This window comes from Crocodylus porosus, unplaced genomic scaffold (assembly GCF_001723895.1).
Source record: "Crocodylus porosus isolate Cpor-Errol unplaced genomic scaffold, CroPor_comp1, whole genome shotgun sequence".
NCBI lineage: Eukaryota > Metazoa > Chordata > Crocodylia > Crocodylidae > Crocodylus > Crocodylus porosus.
The window spans coordinates 46,039,430-46,062,266 of NW_017728948.1; the positions used below are offsets into that span (position 1 = coordinate 46,039,430).

General features: G+C 45.2%; 1 protein-coding gene across 15 annotated transcripts in view; it reads right to left on the bottom strand.

Annotated features, from left to right (window-relative positions):
- Positions 1-22,837, bottom strand: part of APBB2 (amyloid beta precursor protein binding family B member 2) — a 373,280-nt gene that overhangs the window by 47,588 nt on the left and 302,855 nt on the right. For 10 of the 15 annotated variants that reach the window (XM_019552764.1, XM_019552769.1, XM_019552770.1 and 7 more), the window contains 2 exons: positions 16,886-17,013; positions 8,048-8,053 (listed from right to left, as the gene is read on the bottom strand). In XM_019552764.1, the coding sequence (XP_019408309.1) occupies positions 8,048-8,053; positions 16,886-17,013 (134 nt within the window). The remainder of the gene's footprint in view (positions 1-8,047; positions 8,054-16,885; positions 17,014-22,837) is intronic. The other 5 variants (XM_019552777.1, XM_019552773.1, XM_019552776.1 and 2 more) reach the window with 1 other exon arrangement.

Genomic DNA, 22,837 nt, shown 5'->3' on the forward strand with positions numbered 1-22,837 from the left:
TCAGGTCCAGGGGAGCTTTTCTCCCCCTTCCCTCGGGAATGGGGCATGATGTTATTTCTCTTGCTGCCTCCTGATTGGTGGATGGGCTCCACCAATCAAAACAGCAGGATCTCAAGCCTGGGACTCAACCCAAGCTCTGAAAGGTACGCCTGCTACACTTGCAAAGGTTGAATCAATTCAGGCTCCAGCTTTTTAATGTCTGCCCTAGCCCCAGCGTGGTATCTCAGACTTAGGCTGACATCTGGTACTGTGACCCTCAGTTTTAGCATCTGGACATCCAGTATGGTTGACCCTTGGCTTTTGAACCCTGACCCCCCCCGCCCATATCTGGGTTGTGACAGTCACAAGGCCCTCACTACAGGAAACCCTCGCTATTCCTGGTTTAGCATCTGCTGTTTCAAATATTCGCGAATGCCAAACCCTCATCTTAAATACACTTACAGGAGTGCCGCACTTGCCACCACTGGGCTCCTGCCATCTCCAGCACAGCTGTGCCCACCCCCCGCCCCCCAGCTGCTGGGGGCACTGAGCTCATGACATTTATAAATGCAGTGCTGTATTGGTGGATTTTGCCATTCATGGGGATCTCCAGAATGTATCCCCCATGAATAGCAAGGGTCGCCTGTACTCATTAAACTAGCATTAGCATAGTGACCAAAATACTGAAAGTTAGAATGGAGAGACTTTGTAGAATAGCATACCTAAGAGAATCAATATAAAACAAGCCTGCAACAGATAGCTGATTTTATTCTCTGCTGGGTTCCAGCTATTTTGCTTTACTCAGATAGCATAAAAGATCAGAAGCAAATACCTGATTTTTTTCTGAAGTTGGTGAGCTTAGCTGGTCCACAGCCAGCATAGCCAGCTCCCACATCGGTAAGAACACCCCCATTTTTTGTAGGCAAAGTAGGTTTGGTCATACCAGAGGTACAGACCAGAAGCCTTTCCTTTAGCTCTCCCCAGCTAGCATATGATCTCTAGTGGGTCCCCATCTGAAATATAATACCTCAATGTTGATGTAACCTGGCTGCAGTTAGGGCTGAGCCAGGAAGATAATCAAGGTATAGATATCTGGCACAGCAGCATCTGTACATTGGTCAAAAACGACCTTTCTTGCAAACTTTGTAGTTATAAAACCGTGATTAATAATGCAGTCCTTAACTAGGTAAAATAAATTATCTACTTCCCCACTGAACAAAGAAAACTAGGAATGCAGCCACATTTCCTACAATGAATTGGACCAATATAGCTCTGTTGCACAGAAAATGTTAATAAACAACTGAAACTAAAAGTGATTACTCTAAAAGTAAGTACAAAATATCACATCACTGCAGGTTTAGAGCTTGGCAATACAGCAGTTGGCTCAAACAAATAAAGAATTGTAACTGAAACAAAAAAACCCTACATTTCTGGAAACTGCGCAAGGAAATTCTGTAAAACTGTAAGGGTTTCACAAAGACATTACCAAATAAAAGGTCATGTTGTGTTGGGAGACTTAGAACAACTGCTGTGTTTTAATCTGTTTGAATATTGAGACATTCAGAACTACTTAATCTTTAGCTTACGAAGTGCAGGGATCAACAATTTTTTTACTAATAAGGGCCATAGCTTGTGACCCAGCTGGAGCTGTGGGTCACTGTTCACCTCTGGCTACTTCAGTGATAGTAAGCAGAGGCTGCAGCAAGGAGGAAGAGCCCATGACCCAGGCTGAAACAACTGACTGGAGCAGCCAGAGGCGATTGGCATGCAGTTAATAAAACATGAACCAGATCAAACTAATCAAATTCTTAGTAAATGAGAGCCAGAACAGACCTTCACAGACTGGATCCAATCTATTTGTCAGCTAGATCCGAGTGCCAGGCTTAAAGTTATTGACCCCTGGCTTAGAATATTTTAGTAGGGGGGTGTCATGGCGCAGGGCCCTAGGAGCGGCCGTGATCTCTCTAATGCCCCCTACCGTGCCAAGCAGGCGATCCAGCACCCTTGTTCTCGCCCGCCATGTCTTTGCTGTTATCTAATTTTATAAGGGAAGCTGCCTTTTGTCCCCCATGGACACGGTGTTCTGTTTATCCTGGCCCCTATTCTGTATGGAGTGACCTGGTGCACCCCAGCCTTATGGGCTACGCGTGGCTCCAACCTCCCCTGTACCACACCCCAAGCTTCGCTGATGTCCCAGATGTTATCTAGTCGGTTTTCCTTTCCACGCCCACTCGCTGGCGCCCCCGGGCTTGTCACGCAGCCGGCGCCCACTCGCTGGCGCCCCCGGGCTTGTCACGCAGCCGGCGCCCACTCGCTGGCGCCCCCGGGCTTGTCACGCAGCCGGCGCCCACTCGGTGGCGCCCCCGGGCTGGGGTCAACGCCCCCTAAATGTCGTGCCCTCTCTGGGTTTCTTGCCTGTGCGCCCCTCCCTGAGGCTCCTCGCCTCTGGGCACATGCCCTCATTGGGCTCCTCACCTATGCGCCCCCTCTGGGGCTCCGCCCACACTGGGGCTTGCCTCCGCGTGCGCCCTCCCTGGGCTTTGCCTTGCAATTGGGCTTCTCTTCCTGTGTGCCCTCCCTGGGGCTTCTATTCCTATACGCCCTCCCTAGGGCTTAATGCAAGCACCCTCTGGGCTTCTTGCCGGTGCCCACTCTGGTGCTCCTCACAACTGGGGCTCAGGTGGCCTTGGCCGTACCTGGCCCCCAGACCCCTTCTTAGGTCTATGATCCTTATCCGGCTCAGGCGGCCTCAGGCTTACCTAGCCCTAAATCCACTGTTGTGCCCTCTCTGGCACCAGGAACCCCCACACTGCTGGGGCGCTCCTATGAGGCCTCCTCCAACCCCTACAGCCTCACCCAGTCCTCCGGTGTAATAACAAACAAAGTCATCATAAGCCAACCAGCTATAACACAAAAACCAAACCTCCTGGCTCAAACTCAAACCCTAAGCCTTCTGGCTACTCATCATTTCCATCCCTGCCACAGGTTCCTCTACCTGGTATCCTTGCCCATAAGCTGCTCAGGCCCTCAGGCTTCTCAACTCTGCCTACTTCCACAGAGCTCTACCTTCCTCAGCTGCCAGAGGGGAAACTGCCTGCTAGGCTTCAGCCTGGGCTGTTTATATACTCCAGGCCCTGCCCCCTCCTGGTCAGCTGATCAACTGCAGCAACTGGCACCTGTATCCCTTCATAGGAGCAGGGCACCAGAGTGCCCCTGCGACAGGAGGATAGGGGGCCATTCTATAAAAAAAATAGTGACATAATATGTTGCTGCTGCATTTCCAGGCTCAGATCTTCAGATTTAAAGCAGACCAGAACCACTGTTAATGGACACTTCAGGGTATGGACGCACTCACATTTAGAGCAATTTCAAAAAGGGAGTAGCTGGTATGTTTTAAATGTTATGCATGGACAAGCTGGAAAAAATACAGATGGAGCAAAACTGCTCCAGCTTTAACACTGCTTCATCCAGTGTTCTTCCTTTTTTGAGCTATGGAAAGCTTGCGGGAAAATACATGAGAGGACAAAAGAAGGGAGCGGCTGATGCTGAGAATCTAGATATGGCAGAAAAACTTTATAATTTAGGAAGGTTTTGCAGTATTTCACAAAGACTGGCCAACACTGGATTTGTCTATTGCGGTCTGAACATTCATTCTACAGATGGCTCCCTTAAGGCAGCTCCCAAACACCTGACTCCAGGCTTTGAGATCTGTGTTGCCCTAGTAAGGCACAACTGTCTGAATAGCATATAGAGATAGAGTTTCTAATGTAACCAAAATTAGTCCATTTATTGCATTTGAATATTAAGACCCAGATCTTAATGATGAGGCTCATGATGTGGAAACATTTTATTTATCTATACATTGTTGCTTTTATAAAGAGCTACTTAAAGAACCAAAAGTCTTGCTACTGCCCTTGCAAGGGTCTGGGGTAGGAGTGGGCAATTATTTTAGGCGGAGGGCCGCTTACTAAGTTGGCAAGCCATCGAGGGCCGCATGACAGGCAGCCCAGGGCAGATTAATATTAATTTTCTAAAATTTTTGGGGGCCCGACGGCCCAGAGAAAATGGCTTGGCAGGCTGCATCTGGCCCACAGGCAGCATTTTGCCCACCCCTGGTCTGGGGCCTAACCTTGTCTGACAGAGGGCATGTATATCCATGCTCCACGGCGGAGGGGCTGCTTTAATTGGAGTGGCTCAGTGTCACATGTATTCAGTGTCCCGCACGTCAAAATGGCAGCAGGGGCACTTTAACTAAAGCTCGTTTGATGAGCTTTAGTTAAAGCACCCTTGCTGCCATTTTTAAACATGGGGATGCTGAGTACACATGATGTGGAGGCTGCTGGAGTGCGCTAATTAGCATGTTCCAGCAGACTCACCGCAGATTCAATTAACTGAGTCTGATCTGACGTGTGCTAATTAGCACGCATCGGAGGAGAGGTCTGCCAAGTGCATAGGTGCCCAAAGTGTCCAGAAAGTGTCTCATCCTAAGAGATAGTCTGCCACACCAGGAAGTTCCTGCTGTTTGTTGCCTCACCCATCTGTCTCCTGGGACTTCCTGGATACTCTGTTTTCAGAAGAACTTACTGCATCTCACAGTCAGCCATGAATCTAGAAAACTCTATATTCTGCCTTCCAAAAACATGGTGAATGTTTTATTTGGGGATATACTGCATTCAAGAAAATATGGTACTTTTCAGGTGGCAGTTAAATATTTAAATGCATTATTGGTAGAGAATGTAACCATATTGTTCTGCTGTTACACACTTTCTCCCCTTGACATATATACTTCAATATGAGTGGCAACCCTACAATCAGCCTGCCATTTATTCACTCATTTACACTGTGTGATAGCTCTAGACTCCTCTCTCTGTATGTCTCCATTTAGAACTTTTACAATCCATCCTTCTTTTGAAGCCCATTTCTTTTTCTCCTGCACCATGCTCTTCCTAGTGTCTTTCTCCCTTTGATGATTCTACTTTGCTAAAAAAAAAAAAACCCTTTGCTGTGGTCCTTTTAGTTTGTCCGCAAGCCAACTACATGTCACCACAGAACTATGGCTCCATGAGCTAAGATTCTCTTTAAACCTATACTTCATTCTGGGATGTCACTTGCTACATAGTGGCCCTACCTGTAAAGTTGCATACTTACCCAGAAGCAAGTTTTAACCCATTTCCTATGATTACAACAATTTTTGTAGGGAAAGCAAGGCAGAAATGACTCAGGGTTTGGCTACAAGACAAAACTGCGCCAGAACAATTTAATGAGGAAGAAGACTATGAAATAATATAGTGAACATTAGGCATGAGTTACTGAATATCAGCACCGAGTCAACACACCCATTAAAAACATGGCTCAGCAAAATCTGTAAAGTCAATTTTCTTTAATAGAATCCTTGTCCTATGTCCCAAAGCAGGACACTTCATATATTTTGTCCTTACTTCAAGGTTAAAGGGGGGCCTAGGGAATGAATAATATTGATTAATGGTGTCTCAAGGTTTGCAATTCAAGCAGTAATTATGCACTCTTAGAATTGCTGTTATCTCTTCAGAAGAGGCAGGTGCATAAACCCTGTTTATATTTAAATCTGCTTAATTTTCAACCCTTGGTAACCACTTGTGTCTAATCTAGTTTAAGTAGCTTCTTTCAGGACATAAAAGATACATCTTATAACATACTCACCATTTCTATCAGCATTTCAAATATATGTTACATCTAAATGGACCCAAAATCTCTCAGGTAAGAGAGGTAGTGTGCAAAATGGGAGACTCTTCACTGAGGTTTCAACTACATAGTGCCTAATGGAAATACTATCTTGATGGTCATTCTATCTACCCTACAGCTTTTAGCACCTCACTGTGATAATTTCCCCTTCCACCGTAGTTTCTCCTACTTGGATACCTTTTAAGGATACTTCTATCCCTCTCCAAGTCAACAGTACAATCAAATCTAAAAATAAAATATTTAACAAGTTATATTACAGTAATTCAACCCAAAATTTTCAGAACTTAAGTACCTAATGTAGAGGTCCTAAACCAAGGGTGGGAAAAATATGGCCTGAGGACCGAATCCAGCCCACCAAGTCATTCTATCCAGCCTGCAGGGCCCCTAAAATAATTAGAAAATTAATATTTTTTTGCCCCTGGCTCCCGTCAAGGATGACAGGAGGCAGGGGCAGTAGGACCCAGGGAAAGCCCCAACAGGCTTCTGCAACAGCAGCCCCCCAGCTGGAAGCCCCTTCTGGCCTGGGACCGTGGGACTGCTCATGGCTGCACCAGCAAGGGAAATTGAGGTAAGAAGTGGGGGGAGGCAGGGGAGGACCGTGGGGATTGCCCTGGTCTTCAGGGCCAGACCGGCTCCTCCTGAGTGCAGTCCAGCCATGCAGGCAGGAGTCACCGGGTGGGAGGGAAAGTGGTGGTGGGGGCAGGGGAAGCGAGTGGGAGTGCTGGGCCTGTGCTGGTGTCCTGGGGCCAGCATTGGCGAGGCCCAGAGCAGGGCGGTAGGAGCATGGGACATGGGCTGGCAGAGGTCTGTGGAGCTGGGCTGGGCTCCGAGCGGCTGCAGCACAGGGCACCAGCCACGGGGTGGTGAGGTACTTTCCCCCACATTGAGCACCAGCTAGTTCCACAGAAGCCGCTGCTCAGCACAGAGGAAAGCGGCCCCCCCCGCTCAGCACCGCCAGGCAGTGTTTAGTGTGGCTGCCTGCCCATGGTGCACTAGGCTATGGTGCAGCTGCTTTACTGCTGCCTCTGTGTTGCCTGGTGCAGCAGCAGCGGCCATGTGAAGCAGCTGCTGGGCAGCACAGCAATGGCAGTGAAGCAGCCGCAATACAGCCTAGCACAGTGCAGGCACAGTGCAGTCTCAGCGATGGCGAATGGAGGGGGACCACTTTCCTTTGTGCTGAGCAGCAGCTTCTGCCATGCTGCTGCTGCCACATCTCAGCCCCGATGGGTGAACCCACAGCTGGTGCGGTGCCCAGGCTAGCAGCAGCGGTGGGGAACAAGCTGGTGCTCAGCGTGGGGGAAAAGCAGCCACTCCCCCTCCCTGTGGCTGGCACCCCATGCTGCAGCTGTTTGAAGCCTGTGCAGGGCTGCCTGTGTCTGCTCTCCATTCCCATGGGGCAGAGGTAACGCAGCAGAGAGGCACGACAGCCCTGCATGGTCAGCGAGTGGCTGCAGCAGGGGAAGGGGGGGGGGCACTTTCCCCATGCTGAGCACCAGCTCGTTCCCTGCGGGCCGTATTTTGCCCACCCCTGTCCTTTACCCACTAGTTTAAACCCAACAGTTTCTCTAGGGATACATTTTGGTGACTTATATTTTGTCACCATTATTTCCTACTGTTTAAACCTTATTGAATTATTTGGGTTTGATTCAGGTTATCTTTTTTGCTGTGTTGGTCTGTACCTTTTTCCATGAGTAAGTGGGTGCATTTACATGAAACACTAATTGCACAGTAGCCTAATAACCTTGGCACAGTAGTGTGCTGGGCACAACCAATGCTAATATGCTACTGTGGAGTAGTATTAGGTTACTGTGCAGTTAGCATCTGTAATAACCCGCGCACTAGCAGTACTGTGCAGTATCACCAGTTACTGTGCATTGATTTAGCACTTGGTTATGTAAGTACTAAGCTTAATGCACAGCAACAATGGCACATTAATGAACATGTAGATGCACACAGTTTCCAGCAATCTAGGCCTCACTCTTTCTTTCCATGTATTGAACTCTCATGACCTGTTATAAACTAGTCAGAGGGGACCAGCAGGCATTGGGGGGATCCCTGTTCCCCCGAGCACTACCAGGAGTGACAAGAAATAACGGTCACAAGCTGGCAGAGGGTAGATTTAGGTTAGATATCAGGAGGCGCTACTTCATGGTCAGGGCGGCTAGGATCTGGAACCAACTTCCAAGCAAAGTGGTGCTGGTTCCTACCCTGGGGGTCTTTAAGAGAAGGCTAGATGAACACCTTGCTGGGGTCATTTGACCCCAGTACTTTTTCCTGCCAAGGCAGGGGGTCAGACTCGATGATCTGCTCAGGTCCCTTCCAACCCTACTAACTATGAAACTATGACCTCTCTCTTCTTTTCTTTGACAGTCTTTCCATTTCCTCATCTCCCTCCTCTGATGTATACACTATGGTGTGGAGAGTCAAGAAAAAAGATATCCCAGGTGAAGGGACAGAGCACCCAAAAAGACAGAATGATGGTTGCACAAAAGGTATGATTTTTAACCAAATGTTAAGATACCATAAAGGCATATGGAAAGACATTATTCTACTGCTTCCAGTGTACTTAGATAGCACTGCAATTCCTATAACTGTGTATTTAAAAAATAGCAGTTAGACACCCTCGTTTTGTCTCAACTACTTCATACCCAGCTTGTCAGATTAATTTACAGGATCTTTTTTCTGTTTATATAGTATGCGACTAAAACTTAATACCTTAACAGAAAATAATCTTTTATATTTAACTCTGAGTGCATCAGTCCTCTCCTGCTTGACAGTCAGTTCCACATCCTGTGTGAATGGGCCTTCTTTAACTGACTGACATGCTTCAGGGAGAACAAAAGTGTTATATGAAGTCATAGGTGTAGAGGGAGTTATGATCTTTCAGGTAGTGCTGGACAATCTCAGAGAGGACTTTAAATATCAAGACAGAGACTTCAGACTGGGCTCTGTATTTGTGAAGGAGAACTGAAGAAAGGAGAAAATTCAGGGAGATGTGCTAATAGGGCATTAGTAGGTGGGACACTGCCTTTTGTACTGGTCAGAAATTTATGTTCGGAGAGAAGAGAGGTGACAAAGACAAAAGAGCTGTGTGTGAATGGGAATTTTGGTACAGACTGGAAATTTCCTGTTATTTTTCCTGCTATCACTGCTCTCCGTGTGCTACTCCTTTTGCCATTCTACTCAGTATACATCAATAGCAGAACAGTTACAAAACCTGAATTTGACTACGCAGTGTTTAATAAAGTAATCATGCAGCTTACAAAAAAATACCCTATTTCACAGCTCTCGGGGACTTATTTTTTCATGGTTGTAATATCAAAGCTCTGAAACATTTTGAAGTCAGGAAAAATACAAATCCTGGTTCACTATTCTTTAACCAGTGATTGCAGTATGTTGTTGGATGGATTCTGTAAAGTTAAGAGTGCGATTCACTGACTTCCCCACAATATAACAATCCCAACATCCAACAATGACCTTAGTCATCTTTAAAATCAAACAACATACAAGTAACATTTAAAGCTTTCCTTATTTTTTAGGACAGCATTGTCTAACTGGCAGCCTGTGGACCATATGTGGCCTGGGAAGGATTAATTTGTGCCCTCCAGGCTCTTGCCCAGCTGCCACTCCCCCCATCACTCCACAGGCTGCTGTTGCCATCAAGGTCTCTGGGCTCCCTCTTCCTCCTCTGGCTTTTGCTTGCTGCCCCTGCCCTGGCAGGGTGATGTGGCATGGTGCAGGCTGCAGAAATGGGGAAGCCTGCAGTGGCGGAGTTTGTGGCTGGGAAGGTGTTGTGGGGAGGTACTCTTGCATGTGTACAGTCCACTGGTTGGGGGTACTTGCATATGCAGTGCAGTGGGGTGGGGGCTGCCCATGCAGTGTATGGTTTGGTGGGACTATGGCTTGCACTGGTGCAGCCCATACAGCATGTGGTCCCCAGCTGCTTAGAAACTAGACAGCCTGGATTTGGCATTTCCTCTCGTGTTTCTCAAAGACAACCAAGAAAGAGATTTAATGAATGACTCTGAAAAATAGTTTTTATCCTTAAATTATGTGATGTATTTTACATATATAAACAAATATGACAAAAGGATACATGTATTACTTTCATGATTATTCTGAAGTCACAGCGTGTGCATGTGTGTGTGCGCGCATGTGTGCATGTATGAGAGAGAGATCAAATACAGTAATTTAGCCTCAGCACAGTAATTGTGTGCTGCACACTCACAAACGCACAAAATCCTTGTAGAAGTTTTTGGGTTAACTGTTTTATAAAGATAGAAGAGTCTTCCTTAAAGCTAGATGTACTTCATAGCATGATTAATTGAAGACAAGGGCTATCACATTTCAACATATAAAATAATAACACAGTTTAAGTCAGCAAAACGGTCAAGTAAATCCTGAAGCCTCTGCTTATCACAGAACTGTATTAAAAAGAAATTAACTCTAGAGGTCAAGATAATAAGGTAGCGTATGGAGAGAATTATTACAGTCTCTCAGAAGACTTTTCTGCCTGAGGTGAGCCAGCACACATATCCTCAGATTAAATTTTCATCACCAGATCTCTGTATTTCATCAATCTTTCATTACTGCATGGCTTAGAAAATCATCTGGTCAGGTATCATTAGAAAACCTTTCATCTTCCAAAGCAAAACCTAACCAAATAAATTACTATGAGCAAAATACTGTTAAAAATAAGGACCTGAAGATAGCAATGGGTTTCAAATAGCTCAGTATTCATAAGGTATGACCATCAATATTATTCAAAATTATCAGTTTCTTTTACAAAAACAGAGTATTTTTACTATGCAGGGTATTGCAGCAAATGAAAATCAAGTCATTATTGCATATTTACATGCTATTAACATCTACATACAAAATGAAAGTAGAGTTGTGTACTAGAAGCAATGATTTTATAGACATCTTTAAAAATGAATCTGTACAGGTCACAAAAACATACACATAGTCTACTTTCTCTCTTTCTCTGACAAAAGCAGTTTCTCCCAACTGCTGTAATCAGGAACTGCTGTCTGACTGTCCATTTGGGCTAAGTATAGACATTTGGGGGCATTAAAGGGAAGTTAAATTGATTCAAAATAGCTGCACGTATCAGGAAAGTCAGGATGGGGGGCTAGTGGAGCGGTAGGGGGTTCAGCAGGTTGAAGGGGATTTGGGGTCTTCCAGGGAATGGAGAACAGGCATGAGCTGTGGGTGGGGTGGGGAGGGCGGCCATGAGCCATGGAGCACAGGGGGACAGGCACATCCCACAAGGGGTGGGGGGACAGGTGCATCCCACGGGTGGGGTAGCAGAGGCAGGCATGTTCCACTGATGGGTTAGCAGGGGCAGGTTTGATCTGCAGGTGGGGGGGCAGGCCCTCAGCCCCCCCAAATAATTTTTTGTCCCTCTACTCAGCACTGGGCAAGCTATGTTTAAATCAGGCAGCCATTCTGAACCTGATTTAACCTCCCCAAATGTCTGTACTTAGCCTTGGGGATCAAAATGCTGACTGCCAGAGGGTTGCATGCAAATTTACGTATAAAAGAACAGTGGAGTGACTCCCATTTTGATGAAGATGTGTAGACAACAGGGAGGATGAGTCACAGTATGGAGTGCTCCAATTTGATCCCAGTAGCCTGTGCAAGATTATGGGCTGCATTTCAACTTCTCCAACCCTGGAATCCAGGTATGCTTCAAAGTCTCCCTTATCACAATAGCTTCTCTTTGGCGGGTTATTGGGGCTTATTCAGCAAATGCTGCATTATCTTTGCTGATCTACAAAGAATGTTCACTTCATGGAGCCTCCAAAATCCCCAAATTCACATAAATCTGAGTATTTGTAATTGCCATTTGACTCATTCTGCTTTGAGATAATTTACCAGTTAATTAATGGCATCTACTCCATTATTTGAAGGCAGTATAGTATACACCAATCATTTAGATCTAGAACTCATACAAGGAAAAGGACGTTCTTCACCTGCCCTCCCCCAAGGTTCTGAAAACAGAAGTAGCCAAAGTGAGGAAGACTAGAGCAGGGATATCAAACTCCTCTAGCCCCACAGGCCAGATCAGGCCCATTGATCCCCACCTCCCCCACCTTCATGCTTGATCTAGCACATGTACCACCTGCCTGGGCTGGTCCAGGATGCCAGCTGGTCAGCCACCATGGGCAGCACAGCCCAGGACCCAGCCCCAATGAGTGCCACAGCACATGTCCCGGGCTCTGTACATGGGGCTGGTCTGGTGCAGTATGTGCTTTAGTGGGGCAACATCAGGGGCTAGATTATGGTACTCCACAGGCTGGGTTTAATCTGTGGACTAGACCACAGGACAGCAAATCTAGAAGGGATATTTTTATATGTACCAGCAAATGATATTATATATGTTTATATAATAAAACTTTGGTAAATCTGTTTACCTCTTGCTGTAACCTACAGTGACCAAAAAGAAAGAATAATTTCTTGTATGCATATGAAGCACAATTTTCATACAAGTTTGTCTTCTGATGTTAAAACCAGGGCAAAAATTATTTATCATCTCTTCCAACTGGTTTCCAGCATTGCTGATATCACAAATGTTCCTTCTCAGGAGATTTGGTAGCCACCCCCAGAAGGGGCGCAGATTCTTTCTTATCGAAATTTTGACTTATATTTCTATTTCATGGCCTGGATTATCTATGGCAAACAAACTGTTCTTAATATGGATGGATGAGAGTAACCACCCTTCGTGCAGAAAGTTGGACAGGAATAAAATCCATGTCCAGCCCTTAGGGAGGGCAGCAATTACAGCAAGTGTCTGCACAATGCCATGCTGGCTCTGAATGAGCTGGTTTATCTACAGAGCACAGTGCAGTGCCATGTGGAGATACTAGCTGGTGTCCCAAAAGCAGTATGGACAAGTCAGCATTGTGTTTCTCCTAGGCTAATAAGCCCTGCAGCTATATTGTATCTGGTTCCAGAGCTAACTTCTCGATAGTGCTGCACTGTGCCATGCTGATATATCCAAGCTGCTGGCCCGTGCATGGAAGGTTTTAGATTAATTAATCTGTACATTCCATCTCTTCTTCTCCACTTCCTGCCAAATGCTGCCATCAGCACAGACTTATTTGGATCATTTCTCTGTTCTCTCTCTCTCACACATGCACAAAGACATGCACGCACAATCTAAAACTTATACAGTGCAACTGAGGCTTGTGGAGGCTTTCTATTTGAAAAAAATGTCACCCATGAGCACATGAACTTTTTTCAGCATTGCTCTGAGCCAAACAGGTACAGCTATCTGAAATGATTCTAAATGTATAATGAAAATAGTTAGGTACAGCAATGTCATTTTAAACATCAAAAATGCTAAAAGCTCCTGTGACCAGTTAAATATTTAAAACAAGTGGCATCAGAGGTGGACAAATGTGATGGGCTATGTTGGCAATTATTTACTATTTTGTTGAGAAATATTATTAACATAACTTAATTATCCAAAATATGTGAAATGCTTGAAAGCAGTAACAGAAAAACAAAACAGTCTCCCCCCAGTTCTGCAAATAAATCATTTTGGAATGCAGTAAAAGCCTTTCCATGTCCTTCAAACCCTTTGATATAATGTGCTTTTATTGTTTAGCTCTACCATATCGAGATGTCCACAAAGATGCTCCATTTCCTAACCAAAGACACCTACTACAAAATCTGACTTGAAGGGGAAATATGGAATTGGGTTCATCTCAAGCAAATAAAGCACTTTCATGTTTTATTCATGAAAAGTTAAAACCTCTTTACTTCCCAGCATTTCAAATTGGATTTGCCCTTGTAAATGTCTCAAAAATCAGAACCAAAGGAAGTAAAAATGCAGTAAGACAAACATTGCCTGTGTACAGAAAAGCGCAAAAGGCTCCAGGGAATAATATTCGGTCACAGAACCTTTTTCCTCAAGATTACTGGTTCAAATGAAAACCAGGTCACTGATGACCCAGAAGTCATGATTATCCAACAGCTATCTGGCAGCATGCTATGAAATGAGCCAATGGTCTCAAAGTCTGAACCTCTGCATCACTAAACCCTGACTGTTCCTGGTGTCACTTACCATTTCCAAAAGAGAGGACACATGCTGAGTGGATATGAAAATGACCTACCCAACTCTCCCACCCACCGTAAGTTGGAAGCTTTGGGCCAAGTGGAAGCATATTTCCAGGACAGATAGTTTGGCTCTCAGCACTGCCTCCTGATTCAATAGGGGACTTTCAGTTACCAGCGTTCTCAAGCTAACGCTTTTTACAAAAATTGATTCATGCAAAACCATTCTAATTCAGTGCATTTCTAGTGCCAAGAAGCGTTAATTGCCATTTTGACAATCCAGGGAAGCCAACAACACAGAAGCCAGCCAACAAAAAAAAAAATCCAAGAGTTTACTGAACTACCAGGTGTACTGCTTTCATTAGTCCAGTGTTTTTACAAAATGCTTGCTGATATCCCTTTTTGGGATAGCAAGTCAGTAATTGATGAATGCAGGAATTCCATGTCAGAGAATGCCAAATCAGCAAAACCACTTTTTTAAGGAATATGCTGGTTTTAATAAAACCTTTGTGAGAAAAAGTTTCTCCAGGCCAGGACAGAATTTCTGCTATAAATCAGAGACTCCTCCAAACAGTAAACAGATAAGTGATTAGGGCACTTGCTCTCAAATCCTTTTGTTCTGCCTAATTCAATCCTAATAACTGGGTTGTGTGGGTAAATCTCTTTCTTTTCCCCAAAAAAACCTTTCAAAGTTCTAGGATTCAACTAGGGCTACCATATTTCTAAATCCAAAAAAGGGGACACCTGTGATACAGACGGGGTGAAAGGTGGGGGGGGGATATGACAGTGGGAAGCAGTGACATGCCAGTGCCCTGCCCCTGCCCATTCTGTTGCACCTCACTCCCAAGCCACAGCCCCCCCCACCGCCCTGCTTCTGACCCTCACTCCCGACCCACTAACCCCAGCCCTGACAGTGCCCCTCACTCCCAAACTGCAGTACCGGGTCATGATGATGCCCCTCACTCCTGACCTGCAGCACTACCTCTCACTCCCCGTCTCTGCTAGTGCCCTTCACTCCTGACCTGCAGTCTCCTAGCACTGCCAGTGCCCCACACTGCCAATACACAGTCCCTTGCCCCCCGCTCCCCTTACTCCCAAGCCACAGCCCACCCCACCAGCCCTGCCAGCGCCCTTCACTCCTGATCTGCAGCCCCTTGGCCCCCCAGCCCTGCCAAAAGGGCCCCAGCTGTCCTCATCCTGACCAGGCTGGAGTGGCTGGCTCTGATTCATGCAGGCAGTGGCGGAGTGTATCCATCCATCCCCAGTACGGGCTAAGGGGAAGAAGGGAAGGCTTGTGGCACCCCCCTCACCACCACGATGGGCGGGAGCTGCTCTGCAGGGCCAGACAGCCTGGCCATAGCCCCCTTCCTCCCCCCTCAGCCCAGGCAGCATCTCCTGGTCACTCAGCCCCTGCAAGCACAGGCACCGACCCCTGTGCTACTGAACAGGCTACAGAGTTCTCTGCTGCCCTCAAAGGGTACCCTGCCCCCTTCCCCAACTGAAGGGGCAGGGAGCTCCCACCCATCCCCCTGCCCTGTTGCAGCCCCAGCCCCCACACTTCCCCTGCCCTGACCAAATCTCTGGGATTTTGTTTTGCTCCATTGGTGGGAGAAGGGGGAGGGCAATCGGAGGTAACAGGAAGTGCCACGTGTGTCTGCATGCACCTCTGCAGCTGCAGGTACATCTGTGCTCCCTGTTGCCGACAATCATCCTTCCCCTGCTCCCACCAGTGGAACAAAGGAAAACCCTGGACATTTGGTCAGATTTAAAAAACCCACCTGGACAGAGATTGGGGGCAAAAAAAGAGGACATGTTTGGAAAAAAACAAACGTATGGTAATTCTAATTCAACTCACTCTTGAATGACAGGGGTTTTTTTAAATCTCAAACACAGGACAGGAACACACTTTCCTGCTTAGCTCTAGATACTAGGTCTGTGAGAAACAGCACCATGTCATTTTGACTTCCATTTCAAAGGGACAGTATTTCATTTCATCGTTTTGCTTTGTTTCAAAGCACTGTTTTGTTTAGTTTAAACTGTTTAGCTGTTTTGACACGTTTTGACATTTTGCCCATAGGAAGTAATGGGGAATCATGAAAATACCTATAACTTTGTCATTTCTTGCCTGATGTGGATGAAAATTGCGGGGATGGTAGTCCCTTCTGAGGGCATGAAGCTGCCAAGTTTCAAGGAGATAGGTGCACGGGTTTCTGGGAAACTGTACTTCAAACTGCTGACAGAAAAACTCATATCATGCGTGCAGATCTGGAGGCCCGCCCAGGCGGGGCTATGCCAGACTCCTCCAAGGGGCCATGAGCCCCCGGATCTGCACACAGGATGACAGCAGGCTGCTGCTGCCAGCTGGGACTGGTGCTGGGTGCAGCCTGTGCTGAGTGCCAGGAAGCCTGGTGCTGCCACTTCCTCAGCTGGCAGTGGCAGCCTGCTGTCATCCTGTGCACAGATCTGGGGGACTAGGCCCCCCAGGAGGAGTCTTGCACAGCCCTGCAGCCCTCTTGGGGGACCTGGGCCACCTGATCTGCAAGCGGGATGACAGCAGGTTGCCGCTGCTGGCTGAGGCCAGCACCAGTCTTCCTGGCACTCGTCACATGCTGTGCACAGTGCCAGTCCCAGCCAGCAGTGGCAGCCTGCTGTCATTCCACAATCAGAGAGCTGGGGAAAAGATCAGAGAGCTGGGGAGTCCTGAACATTTCCATGGCTCCTGGTTCAATTCCCTAGCCCCCTGCTCGATTTCCCAGCTCTCTGATCATTTCCCCAGCTCTTCCTGGGGGGCAGTTTCAGTGGCAGCCTGCTGAAACCCTGCATGCAGATCGGGGGCCCACGCCTCCCGGGAAGAGCTGGGGAAATGATCAGAGAGCTGGGGAATTGAACAGGGAGCTAGATGTCAATATCAGAGCAGTCCTTTCCTCCCCCTCCCTCTCCTTAGTTTCTGTTTAGTTATAGCAAGCCTGGCTTCAAAAGTTGAAACGTTTCAAAACTTTTTCATTTTTCGAAAATTTGAAACTCATTTTGTTTCAAAGCTTTGTTTAATTTCGACACTGCATAGGTATCCTGCATTTGTAGAAGTTAACTGGACAAAACAGCAAAGAATTAGACTCTAACTCACCGGCCATTATCACGGCCCACACCCCAGACTCTGATGCTCACAATGGGCTGGGAATGAAGAACAGTGCGATCCATTGGGTCAACCAAATTTAACATGTCGTTTTCCAGTATGAGATACATGTCTTTTCCCTATAATTGAGAAAAAAAAAAAAAAAAAAAGCAAAAAAACCAAAATTACTCAATATTTTATTTACTTGAACAGAATGGGCTCAATGTGCTTCACTGTTTTCTTACTTACATAGTTAAATACCATATAATACGTTGATTGATTCAGGGCATCAATTTATTTTGAAAGCATTTGAAAATATCAGTTATTGTTTGAGATGGCCTAGAATAGCAATGCTTACTTTTTTACTAACTCAAGCTGAGGGGGAAAAAGAGAATTTCTAAAATGCAATTATTGATTCGATAAACCACAGAGCCTGAAATCCATGTGATGGTCAATTATTTAATGAATAAATCCTTAATTAGTCTTTCTCTGACAAAATTCCAAACATAACAATATTCAAGAAATGTTTTAATATTAAAACTTTATTGACAAACAAACAAGCAAAATTAATAATCTCATAATGGGGGAAAACATCCTCTTTAGATGAATAACTGGACTGGAAGAGACCACCTGGGTCCACTGCCCTGTGATCACAGACATGTAAGATGTGCTGTGCTATGTTAGAACAAATGAGACACTAGAAAAAATGGACATCTGTGGGCTAAGGGTCTTGTGCTAATACCAGAAAATATTAAAGGTAGAACTCTGGCCCCAATAAAAGCAATATGAGTTTTACCTTGACTGGCTGGAGCTAGGATTTTAAACTGAAGAGTTTTGGCTCATAGGTACTTGCTGAATTTGCTAAAAAGAAAACACATTTAGATAGTGTTTTCTGATTTATGTTAACTCAAGAATGTTAACTTTTCTATTGTTAATATTTGCTATCCGTCTCCTAGCCATGTCTTCCTTGAAACATCTCAGTGCCAAGGTTGGCAAAATGACACCAACTCCAAGCAAAAGAAGTTGAATTTTCAACAAGCCAAGGCACAGGTTCAAAGGAGGACCTACAATATGATGAATAAATGGTGAGACAACAAGGCTAAGGAGATTCAACATCCTGCTGACATCTATGATATGCACAGTTTCTTCAGTGCCACCAAAGCTATCTACAGTCAAAGCACTCGGGAACCAAACCCCTTGAGACCTAAGGATGGGGGAGAACTGATCACGGAAAGGGGATCATCAAAGTTCGTAGGAAGGAGCATTTTGAAGGCCTTATCAATTGAATGTCTGTTGTTGATGAGAGTGTTCTCAACTCCATCCCACAACACCCAGTCAGAGAGGATCACAGAATCCCTTAATGAGAGATAAAGAAAGCCATCAAGAAAATGAAGAAAAAGGCTAGCTCTAGAGCAGATAGAATCCCTATGGAAATCTTTAAGTGGGGGAGAGGAGCTCACAGCACAATTTCACGCTCTCATCTTAAGGAACTGGAATGAGGAGGAAATCCCAAATGACATCAGGGATGCCACGACTGTGATAATCTTCAAGAAAGGAGACAAGTCCAACTGTGGAAACTACAGAGGGATCTCGCTGCTGTCCACCACAGGAAATAACATTGCAAGAACCCTCCTAAATTATCTCCTTCCACTTGCCAAAGAGCTCTTCCTGGAATCTCTGTGTGGCTTTAGAGTATCAAGAGGCATAATTGCCAATCTTCACAGATTGCCAACTGCAGGAGAAATGCTGAGAACAACATAAGCCTCTTTACATGGCCTTCTTTAACACCACTAAAGCTTTTACCACTGTTAGTCAAGAAGCATTGTGGAGGATCCTTCCAAAGTATGGATGCCCACCAAAATTTGTCACCATTCTCTACCTGCTCTGTGATGGCATGATAGCAGTGGCTCTCAGTAATGGATCCATCACAGATCACTTTGAGATTAAAACAAGAGTTAAGCAACACGGCGTTATCACTCCAACACTCTTCCCAATATTCCTTGCCACAGTGATACAACTGACCACCAACAAGCTTCCTGTCAGGGTGGAGCCAAACTACTGAATGGATGGTAAGCTGTTTAACCTATTTAACATCAGTCAGCTCTGAGCCAAAACCAAGATGACCCCGACCTCAATCATTGAGCTCCAGTACCCTGATGATGCTGTGGTGTGTGCTCACTCAGAAGCAGACCAGGCAATTGTCAATGTCTTTACCAAGGTATAGAAGTAAATGGGACTGAGGTTTAATATTCAGAAGACTAAGGTCCTTCACCAACAAACTCCTAATAAACAGTTCCCAGTTCCAAGTAATCCAGATCCACAGTGAGACTCTGGAGAACGCCAAGTATTTCCTGTACCTCAGAAGCCATCTCAGCACAAGGCTGACATCAACAAAATAATCCAACATCACCCCAAATGTGCAAATGTAGCCTTTGGACTCCTGAAAAAACAGGTGTTCAAAGATCATGACATCAGCTCTGAAACCAAGCTCACAGTTTATCAAGCAGTCATGACTCCCATCTTGCTGTATGGAGCTGAGACATAGACAATATACTCAAGACATCTAAAGTTCATGAAGAAGTACCATGATGCAGCCTGCGGAAGATCCTCCAGATCCAGTGGGAAGACAGATATATCAACATTAGTGTCCTCCTGCAAGCAACACCATGAGAACTAAGGTGATGATCATCCAACATCAACTTTGTTGGGTGGCCATGTCATCAGGATGTCCAACACCAGACTCCTGAAGCAGGTTTTATTCTCCCAGCTCAGCCAAGATGTATACTCAAGAGGAGGGCAGAGAAAGCACTTCAGGGATGTCCTCAATGCCAACTTAAAAAGAAGCAACATCAATGTCAACTCACACGAGATTACTGCCAGGACTGGCCCATATGGAAGAAGAGTCCGCTGTAGGGATCTCAGTATACTTTGAAACCTTGTGACAACAACAGGAGATGGAAAAGTGGGAGTTGCAGAAACAGCATGTCATTGACTAAATCAAGAATTCAGCACTACCCACCCCGAATGGAAAATCAAGTCCAAGCTGCAGTAGAGTCTGTTGTTCCCAGATAGGTCTCAGTAGCTATCTTGGGACACACAAATAATTATGGAAGACACTCATCCCTGACTGCAAGGGATTGCCAAAGAGACATCTCAGTGACTCTGGCAACCCCAATTTAGATTGATTGCCACTGCTCAAGCATTACTTACGTGTCTAATTTTGTGTCTTTATCTGATGTATTTCTTGGAACTTGTTTGCTTTTAGTACTGAGGTGAGGAAGGGAAGAGGATGCAGGAACTTTTTCTATAGAGAACTGAATGTGCCTTGGAAGGTATGAATTACGTCTACAAAAGGAGGATTCAATGTCTTCTCTGCATGAAAAAGGGACTGCTTTGAGGGACATGTAAATTTCAAAGTAAACATAATGTAGCATCCAAGAGTTTCTTTACACATGCTCCAGAGATTGGGGGGAGGGAGCACTTGTATTAGAGTGGCTCTTGGGAACTGCTCTAATTGAAACATCTGTGGCATCTCATATATTCAGCACCCACCTTCAAAATGGCAGGGGAGGTGGTGAGCTCATTTGATGAGTTTTTGTTACAGCACTCCACCGCCATTTTGAAGTGCAGAGATGCTGAATACATGAGACACTGAGGCTAATTAGCATGCTCCAATGTGGATCACATGTCCCACATGTCTACAGGCACCCCAAGGGACAGGAACAGAAGAAACAGTTGTAATAATGAAATGGAAACCAACAAAAGAATATCAATAAAGTAGCTTATTGTATAAAGAAAAGAAAAAAGAGTTAAAAAAGGAATGAGGCACAACTACCCCAAGCAATAACAGATCAGCATGATTTCTAAGGTGGCTGAATAAACACAAATCACTTTAGACAGGAAAAAGTTAAAGAAGTTACACTGTGAACAACTGAACAGGAAGAAAGTTAAAGTGCCACAAGGAGGAGTATTTGGACTATTTTCTAGTTACACATTTATTTACACTGCAACAACCTGGATGGAAATTTTTGTAAGGTAAAATCTCCTGATGATAAAAAATATATGCTGAATTAGGACAACAAGATTGAAACCTAATGATTTAGATAGAGTTGGGAAATGGGCAGATAAGGGACATGCTGAACAAAAGTCAGAAGAAATTATTCCAGCAGTTCACAAAGGGATGGCTTGGCTGTGGTCAACTGCTATATATTTTGTTCAAGTTTTGTAGCCTTAATATTCAAAGATTATTATAAAGATGGAGATGGTATGGCAGAAGACAACCAGAATTTATTTAGGGACTCTGGGGACCTGAATTTAAACAGGTTTGATAAACCAGTCCCACATTCTGGCTATCACAAAATTCTGAAGATTGAAAAAGTCTGGCACTACAAGAAAATACAGATTCTTGAAAAAATGAAGAAACCCTAGGAAATTAAATAAAGCTAAGGAAAAACCTGATCCCAGAAAATTCTGGGGACAAATTTTATTTAGTGGGACCTACACATGACATTTAAATGGCCAAACTCCAGTAACAATACACTCACACACAAATGCACGAGCATGACTGGGACGATGGGAAATGAAGCAATTCCAACTGATTTTATCTTCTGTGCTTGTTACAAATGTACCCAATGCTTTATTATACTAAACCATTCATAAATAACTGCATCTATCTATGTAACTGTATCCTCCTTGTTGACGCATTCTCTCTTGATTAAGACATATTTCTTGGAACAGGCATTCAATGTCTGTTTGGATTTTTGCAAATGTCTCCATAGACCATTACCGGTTCAGAATATTTTGGGTTCTGCCCCACTGTTAAAAGAACTACCCAAAACTGTGTCCTTTGATCGGAGCCCCAAGGTATGCCATTCAGTCAGTCAACATCCATGCTGTTGGATTGAAGTATAACTTCTGGACTAATCAAAAGCTTGCAAAAACAAGTTTCACAACTGGATGACCCAATACAGGAATCAAGCAAATAGCAACTGTAACATGATGGTCCCTCCCTGCCTGTTTTGTTAAAACTTTAATAGGCCGGCTATCAAGAAGGAATGCTTTGAAGCTATACAATGTTTTGGGCTAGGGACAGACATTCAACAAGCCTGAGCCTAAACTGATTCAATCTTTGCAGGTTAATCTAACCTGGCTAGGCTAAACCAGTTTGTAACAGCACAGACATCCCCACTGGACTGAAAAAAATTCAGGCACATGCCTGCAGTGGCTCAGGCTAGAAGCTGGGGGGTGTTACAGCAGCTCTCCCTTCACTGAGGGGTGGTGTGACCAGACCTTGGCAGGATGATCTTATTATTCTCCCCCCTCCTAAGAAGCCTAGCAGGGAATGTTTATCACCCCTAAATCAGTGTTTATCAACCCATTAAGAAAACAAAGCCTCTGTCCTTTAGTTCATGCTCTTCTTAAGCAGCTTTTCCCAGGAAGGACATTAAGCTACCTGTTGATTAGCTCCAAAAAGCCTGTCTGCTCTTGTCGTCTCCCACAACACAGACTGTAGCCAGCATGTGGTCTGCTAACTAATGCTGAGGTGTCTGCATAAGGCAGAGGAGTGGGGAGAATAATCCCTACTTAGCAGGCAGAAGCTATGTGCCTGCAAGTCTCTGCCAGAGCTCTGGCCAGGGAGCAGAGGGGAGGGGCCAGACCTGATGTGGAGCAGAGAGCCTTGCCCAGCCCAGAGAGCATGCCAGGATTGTCTGGTTTACCTTAAACTAGCAAGGAGTCTGGGACAGACATTGCATAAACTGGTTTGACCCAGATCAGTTAAGTCTGATACTACATTCAACCAGGCTTATCTCAAACCAGTTTCAGTCATTTTCAAACTGGTTTATGTGCACTGAACATCTCTGTTCTGTTACAAGTTTAAACCAACTTCTGACCACTTAAACTGTTTTATGTGTAACGTTTGTCCGTAGCCTTGAAGAGTATAATGGGCTTCAGGAGAGAGAGAGG